The 8,151-nt window shown below is 52.8% G+C and overlaps 1 protein-coding gene across 1 annotated transcript; it reads right to left on the bottom strand.

Moving 5' to 3' along the window:
* Window positions 1-1,724: 1,724 nt before the first annotated feature.
* Window positions 1,725-8,076, bottom strand: LOC139336280 (WD repeat-containing protein 20). Its single transcript, XM_070970326.1, has 4 exons — window positions 7,273-8,076; window positions 4,418-4,600; window positions 2,429-3,838; window positions 1,725-1,853 (listed from the first exon to the last, which is right to left on the bottom strand). Exons 1-4 carry the CDS (start codon window positions 7,681-7,683, stop codon window positions 1,806-1,808), a joined length of 2,052 nt encoding a protein of 683 aa, XP_070826427.1. The 5' UTR covers window positions 7,684-8,076; the 3' UTR covers window positions 1,725-1,805.
* Between the last annotated feature and the right edge of the window lie 75 nt (window positions 8,077-8,151).

Below are 8,151 nucleotides of genomic sequence, written 5' to 3' on the forward strand. Positions count from 1 at the left end.
TTCCAGGCGGCGTTACGGGAGGCGTCTCTGCACAGACGTCCAATCAGACGAGACAAGAAGACTGGTGGCAGCTCAGGATGGACTGTGGATTTACTGCATGTGCAAACTCTTGCAAGAGGCAATCAGGTGCAACAGGAACGGAGTCCAAGACACACAATGCATGACGCTACACCATGAGGGTGTGTGTGTGTGTGTGTGTGTGTGTGTGTGTGTGTGTGTGTGTGTGTGTGTGTGTGAGAGAGAGCAGTTCTACGTCCGGAATGTGCAACAGTGAGTGTTTGTTTGTTTGTTCGTGAGCAGGTTATTCATTAAGATGCTGTCTGTCCTCTGGACGTTGCGTTCGAGGAGCCACTTTCTCCAAAGAGTCCGGAGACGCCGCCGCTTCAGTCGACGGATCAAACCCAGCTCGCCGTCTGGGACCAACTGAGGAAACTCTATCACACCAAATAAAAACACATTGACATCTTCAAGTTCCCTAAAACAGCAGACATTCAATTTTTAACTGTTGCTATGTACAATAGAAGGATCTTCATATATTAATATTCTTCATCTTCCGCCTCTTCTTCTCTTCTTCGCTGTCAAGTCATTATTTCCATACAGCTTTGTCCTCTTTGTATTTATAGAGTATTTTCAGTATTTACATTATAAATTACTGCACAGTCTTGTGATAAAATAAATAACTTAAATACAACGGCCGTGGCGTTCGCAGTGTCTGTTGCATGGGGGGGGTGGGGGGGCGGGGGGGGGCCGGGGGGTGGATGAGGGTGGAGGCTGCTGCTCGCTCCTTGTAGCTTCAGGGTTGCAGACACAGAGGAGCAGATACCATCTGTTTGTTCCACGCAGTCCTTCTGCAGAGAATCACGGGGGGGTGAAGTGAAGGCAGGGGGCCGAAGCACTGGGAATAAACTTTACTCCCACGGAGGCTCGAGGTGGGAAAGTCTCCCTGAAGACGAAGCACAGCGAGGCGCCGCTCGAGCGCTGACCACCGCGGTGACGTCAGACAGATCGAACGTACAGGAACAAGTCTTTAAATCTAAAGTGACACCATGATGGCTCTGATGAACTTTGGGTCAAACTGACTGCAGACACACTTTGCTCCTCTGGAAAATGGACAAGCAGATCTGAGGGACGCCTTCGGCCATTTTATCAGGACACGTTGGAACGACGTCATCTTTGTACTGAAGATTAACAGAATCTGTGGATCTGAACTTATGTGGCAAAAAGCACGTGGACACCTGAACATTACACCTGCTGTGTGAGTGACTGCTGTCATTCCAGCATCACAGACCGTCCTCCGCTCTTCTGGAAAGGCTTCCTGTCTGATGTTGGAACCCGGCTGCAGGGATTTGCTCCCGTTCAGCCATGAGAGTGGATCAGGTGTACGTATGGAGACTTCACTGGACCTGAGGGGCCCCACGTCAAAGGGGTGTCCACATACTTTTGGCCATGTCATGCATATTCCTGACTGCACTGCAGCGAGCTACCAGAACCTTATTGACTGCTTCACATGCTAGCTAGCCTCTTTGCTAATATTCAAGCAGCTGACTTGGTAAATCTGTCAGATGTTAGTTTCACACTTCACGTGCCGACGATTCAGGAAGCGTTTCCCACCAAACGCCGCCGTGTGAGCGAATGGAATCAGGGTTTGGGTGGTGACGGGTACAGAGAGTAACACTGAGGGTTTAATACTGCTGTGGTAGGCGGGAAGGTCTCTGGCCCCTGACTGAGGACAGGTGGAGACGGAGTTGGACAGCGAGGAGACAAAGAAGGAAGGATTGGGGATGAGTGCAAAGCTTCTCCTCCAGCTATACCACCGTGCCGCTCGGAGAGTTCCCGTTCTGTGCTGTCAAGTTCTGAACACAAAGAGAAAACATGAAACCAAGTTAGAAAACCAGAAGATCTGTCCTCCACCTCTGAGAGCAGGAAGATCCAAAGGTGACATCATGTCCTGCTCAAAACGAGCTGCTGACTGAGCTGAGAGGGAAACACTGAAGGTCAGAGTTTAAGAGCTGATCGGTGTCGTGATCAATGTCCTGAAATGAGTGACTGGAATTCTTCTTCTATGCAAAGAATTAAAGATGAGACTCTTCAGTGTAAAAATCATTTCAGGAAGAATAAAGAATTCAACACTTCAGTCAGCTGCACCTCTTCATCAGCAGCTTGTCTTCATCATGTTTGACTTTAAACGTTTCATTTTGATCAAATTTCCAGTGACTGCTGACATCATTCAGCTGTGCAGATAAAACTTCTGTGACTGCAGTTTGAAAATGTGATAATTACGGAAATCGCTTTGGACTGCAGTCACTTCGGCTTCTGAAGCATTTAATGAATAATAATGATGATAATAATCAATAATGAACACGATCACAGTGACAGCAGTTGTCAGCTGCGCCTCACTGTCCAATCAGGGACTTGCCTGAAGACTTACCGCCTTCCCCGGCCGCGCCCAGGTGCAGATGAGCCCCTCCTGGCAGGCTGTGATGATGCAGTCGTCCATGAACACCAGCACCGTCAGCCTCTCGTGCGCGATCTTCTTGCACACCAGCGGCTCCAGCAGCGGCACCTCGTGCATGCGTGGGCACAGCGTGGTTCCTAGGACCTTGGCGGCGTCCAGCCGGTTGCTCCTCGGCGCCACGTTGATCTTATCGTTGCTTTTGCTGATGTTGCCCAGGCTGTGGTAGCGCTTGTGCTCCTTCTCCACCCCACTGCTGCAACCGGACTTGTCCGACTTGCGCTCCTGGAGCGACAGCGTGGCGAAGCGGCCGATGCTGAAGGGTGTGCTGTTTCCTCCGCTGCTGCTCCCTCCTCCTCCTCCGCCTCCTCCGCCGCCCTCAGAGTTGCCCTGGCCTTTGGAGGCGTTTGCCACCGCAGGGTGGGGCAGAGAGTTGGAGCGAGAAAGGGAGCGAGGAAGCGGTAAGGGGAGCGTCGGTGGGTTGGAGGTGCCGGTGTTGGTGTTAGGCGGGTGATGGTGCCCCTCAACACCTCCACCTCCTCCCCCTCCTGAAGTGCTGTTGACCCCGCCGCTGCCGGAGTTGGACAGTGAGGGTCCAAAAGTGTTAGTAAAGGCACGGGACAGCGGCAGGCGGGGGTACAACACGTCATCCGTCAAGTCCCACAGACAGAACTGGGTGTCCTGCCCCACCGAGCCGAACCTGTACGTGACCGCCGCCGAGCCGCCACCTTTCGAGCTGTGCCGGGACAGACGCGACAACGTGCTGCTGGTTCGGACCCGGCCGAAGTGCATGGAGTTATTTGGCGCCCCCTGGTGGAGGTCCTCCTCGCTGCCGCTGAGCTCCATGGGCTCGTCGTCTTCCAGGGACGTGGTGAAGGGGTCAAACGCCACCACATTGACCCAGGACTTGTGGCCGTGCCCTCTCGCGACCACACGACTTTCTGCGAAGGACCAGACGGTAACCAGGTCATCCTCTCCACCCGTGGCGAGATATTTCCCATCAGGGCTCCATGACACGCACAGCAGCCCGCCGAAGTAGCTCTTCATCACCCCCTGCAGCTCCATCGAGTCGAAGTGGAAGACGCGCAGGCAGCCGTCCTGGCCCACGCACGCCACGTGCACACCATCCGGGGAGAAAGCGAACTCGTTGAGGCCTCCTTCACCCACCGCCCATCGTAACAACGGGTTGCGCGGCGTCTTGGTTTTGCAGGCGTAGACGGCGAAGCCTTCGCCCTGCCGCAGGAGAGAGTACTGCGGGGCCGTGGTGCCACACGGGTGGTCCACGTTGTAGAGGTAGAGGTGGCCGCTGGCGTGGGAGGCCAGAAACAGGTTCTCCGATTTGGGAAGCCATTTCAGACACGTCACCTTGGATTTGTCTATCAATCTCTGGAAGACAGGAAGGAGGTGGACGGAGGAAAGTGTGAGGAAGTGGACAGAAGGAGAAGGACAGGGAGGAGGAGAGGTGGAGAAAAATATGAAAGAAAGAAAAAATATGAAGTTTGATTTTAGATTTGATTGTGCTTTTATGAGAACATCACGCAGAGTCGGCTCATTGTGAGCAAAACATGATCAAAAAAGACAGAAAATAAAGAAAGAGAGAGGGAAGAGAGACAAACAGGAGAGAGCAGGAGGTGGAAAAAAGATGTAGAGAAGCAAAACTCAGAGAGGTGAACACATTCAGGAGACACACACACACACACACACACACACACACACACACACACATTTCCTAAATTCAATTGGGAATCCCATTAAAGAGAATCCCATTACACAGAGAGGCGGTTCAGGAGACGCAGTGAAAGAATGTGGAAACAACAAAGCTCGATGGAGGGAAACGATGAAGACTGAATTCTGAAGCATCCAAACTGGGGCAGAAAAAAAAAAGACACAAGAATGACGAATTCGATCTGACGCTTTACAGCAGGATTTAATCACAGCGGCACGGAGCTGAGCGCAGCACAATACCTCCTCGTTGAAGAGTTTACTGGTCTCCTTCTTGATGGGGTCGAGGTACTGGACCTGTCCGGCCGAGAAGCCCACGATGAGCGCCACGCTCTCTGCCGTGGCCGAGTACTGGTTGAAGTCGTGACACGTCGGCTGAGTCCCTTTGTAGATCCTCTTGTCTATCGGCTTACTGAGGTCTACAGCCTGCAGGGAGAGAACCACGACATCACGCTCAGGGGGGTCATTCACAAGGAAACACTTCACACAGCTGCAAACATCTGCTGACGAGCTCATTTCTGCACCCGTGTATTCATCAGTGATGCGACTCTGCAGCAGAGTTTGACAGAAAACCATTTTCATCCACACAAAAGATCAATGGAAACATCAGGTTTTGGTGACAGATCGAAGGAACAAAGGTCTCTTTCTGCTGCCGCTCTGTGCTGACAGTCAGCAGTCTCACAGCGAGACGCCGACGTGTCCTGAACGCCACAAAGCAACATGGCTGCAGGAGCACTTCCACGCTATTGGTCCACCCACCACCAGCACGCCTAAAGGTCACACCTGGCCTCTGAAGGTTTGCTGAAGTCATTCTGGATTTCAATGCAGTCCATGATTTAAATATTCACACCACAACACACATCACGCCCAATAAAACACAACTGACTGACAAGAAATCTGCGAGACGTTGTCCATCTGCAGGACGGTTCACACTTAAACCAAAGGCGTCCACACGAGCACTGAGTTTTCTTGTTGTACTCACGTTCATACAGATCGCCTCCTGATGTGCCGCCTCGTTCTGAACACAGAGCCTGATGATGTTACTATGAGGCGTCAGCGGCCTGTTTCTTTAACACCTCACTACGTTACTGGCCTCTGGTGCAGCTCAGCACAGAAACACGGTTTCATCAGCTTCAGATAAACCTGGTGGACATTTTTGCTCCGGCTGTCCATCAGACGCTCGTTAGGAAGCGATCTCCAGGCATCGGAGCATTGTTCTGAAGGAGCACTGTGTCGGATTTATGGGGATCTATTGGCAGAAATATCATCTATATTTTCCATGGAGTCCATCATGTTTCTACAGTAGCCCAGAATGGACAAACCAATGACTCCAGAGAACGCCTTTCAAGGCCACTGTAGGTTTTCTTATTCGCTTGGAAGGAGCGGGCTGAGGCGAGGGGTATTCAGCTGGTTGTAACCTGCAACGTCACCACTAGATGTCACTACCACCTGCACACTGGTCCTTTAAGACACACTTTGAATGGTAGCCTGTCTTTTAAATAAATTTGTGGTTTAGAGGAAGTGCGCAGGTGTTTCCATCACTGATGTTTGCAGGGGCACAAGGAGGGATTCTGGGAAATGTAGGAAGTCACTGAGTGAAGGAGGAGCAGACGAGGGAACGCAGTGAGCAGTGATCTGCAGGTCGAAAGACATCTTGACCTGCAGGGTGAAGGCAGACTGCACTGATGAAGTGAAGTTAAGACCTGCTTCAGGGCAGCGTGCAGCGTTGATTATCAGGGACGCACCAGATCGGATCAAAACCAGCCGACCTCATGAAGCAGACTGGACTGACCAGACGTGACTGGGCTCTTCGTCAGTGTAAAGTTCAACGTTTCGATCAGACATGACTGCTCAGCAGGCATCTGAGCAGGACTTCGGTTCAGGTATCAGTCAGTATTCCAGTTAAATCACTGTGTGTCTGCAGCAGGGAAGACTCAAGCTTCTCAGACATCATCTCCTCCTTCACATAAAGACTGCAAACCCCTGAATTCTGAGGATGTAGAGTCGTAGTATGATGAACCACACGATGGCTGCCTGAGTGCAGACACTGAGTGAACTCTGACTGCTCAGTTCATTGACGATGACGTGTGTCTTCACACTGTTTGCATGTGAACATGAACCACGTTACTGCACTCGTGGAGTAACTTCAGGATGAACCGAACGATGAATCTAAAGCTGAGTGACAGCGTGCAGTGAAAGAAAAGCCTGGCAGTCAGTCTGCCCTCATTGATCCATGCAACGTTAGAGGAGGACAAGCGTTTCACATTCGTCCTCCAGGTCGTCCTCAATGGGTTATTAGCATTCCTCATTAAGAAGCAAGCGTGCAACTGGCTGCAAGCAATTTCAGCCCTCTAAGAATTCCTTGGTGCATGCTAGCGATGCTAAAAACAAGCTCTGTGAGGAGAAACCGGAGGACAAATGCAGATCCTTCCCTCAGGCGAGAGTCCGGTCAACACAGACATCTGATGCAGAATCTCAGATGTCTGTCATGTACTATGAGACACAGTACGACAGATTAAAAGCTTGGGAATAGTTGATTTTCACACTGAATTGTGACTTTTGAATCAGTGTTTCCTCTGCTCCACGGAGGGTCAGGGGACAGCAGAGCCTGTGATGCAGCGGGAGGCTGAAGGTTTTCAATCAGCAGCATTTCACCGTAAATTAGAAACTGAATCACCTCAAAATGTCAACACCAGCAAGCTGCAGCCTCGGTGTGTAACCGCTGAGCATGCAGCAGAGAGGAGCAGCAGCCTGTGGCTCGCATGCTTTCGGCAGACATGCAGTGCACGGAGAGCTGTCAGTCCGCCTCTTCCTGCTCCCACCGTCGCTCCCCTGCAGCCTCCGCTGACACCGTGCATCCACCTGGAGATGCACCACTCACGGTCCGCTCACACACACCACCGGCCTCTCCATTTTGCAGTGCACACCAAACAGAAACTGACCGTGAGCACGGTGGCTAGCTCTGTGCAGCAGCAGCAGAGGCTCGGTTTAAGATGACGAAACACGAGCTAACGACATCACATTAGCAATGCAGGCTAGCATGCTAAGCTAAGCCTGACCATCCGATCCGTCACTGGCCGCAGGGAGAGCAGGCTCACCTTCTTGATGTTGGTGTACGTGTAGAAATACAGCTCCCTGCCGATGTTGAAGCACACCCGCTCCGACTCCTCGCTCGGGTCTTCGGGCTGCAGCTTGACCATCGAGACCCGGACCGGCGGCAGGAAGCCCGCCGGAGAGGAGTTGGCTGCGGCATTGGAGGAGGAGGAGGCGGCGGCGGCGGCAGCGGCGGCGGCGGCAGCCCCGGGCCCCTGCAGCAGCCCGACCCCTCCGCCGGGTATCGTACCGGGTCCAGCCCCTGGGCCCAGCGTGGCTCCGGCGGACGGACCCCGCGACAGCCCGCCCCGCTGCTGCGAGTCCGAGAGGGTGAGCAGCTTGTAGAAGCCCTCTCTGGTCCGGAACTGGGATTTAATCTCATTGATATCCTTCAGAGCGCCGCCATCTCCGGCCATTTTTAGTACAAACAAGCCGCACAGGAAACTGAGATTTTGACCTGGAAATAATAAAGCTACAATAAAAAAGTACTAGAATAGAAATGGGAGAGGCGACGGCGAGCAGCAGCAGCCGAGCTCAGCTAGGCCGACCAGCACACCCGGGCTGCTCCAGAGCATTTTACACGAGTACCGGCAACCATACCGCCGCTACCTGATACATGAAGCCCGAGAGAAAGCCCATCTGAGCCGGTCTGAGCATCATCTTCCACCGGGTCTCTGCATCCAGTGTGCGTAAAGTACGTGCGATGATGCGTCGACTGCTGCTGCTGCTGGCCCGGCCTGGCACTGCGCACTCCCACCGAGGTGTCGGGGGGTAAAGAGAGGGCATCCGGCCCCGGACCACTTCCTTCACTCACCTCTCATTTAACCTCCCAGTGACCACAGCACCGCCCTAAAGATCAGCTGTGGGAACGAGTGCGCTCCTTC

Source organism: Chaetodon trifascialis, chromosome 9, assembly GCF_039877785.1.
Source record: "Chaetodon trifascialis isolate fChaTrf1 chromosome 9, fChaTrf1.hap1, whole genome shotgun sequence".
NCBI lineage: Eukaryota > Metazoa > Chordata > Actinopteri > Chaetodontiformes > Chaetodontidae > Chaetodon > Chaetodon trifascialis.

Coding starts and splice junctions, on each gene's coding strand:
- LOC139336280 (XM_070970326.1), bottom strand. CDS start 7,683: ATGGCCGGAGATGGCGGCGCTCTGAAGGATATCAATGAGATTAAATCC. Junction 4,601..7,272: donor CGTACACCAACATCAAGAAG/GTGAGCCTGCTC, acceptor CTCTCCCTGCAG/GCTGTAGACCTCAGTAAGCC. Junction 3,839..4,417: donor GTAAACTCTTCAACGAGGAG/GTATTGTGCTGC, acceptor CCTGTCTTCCAG/AGATTGATAGACAAATCCAA.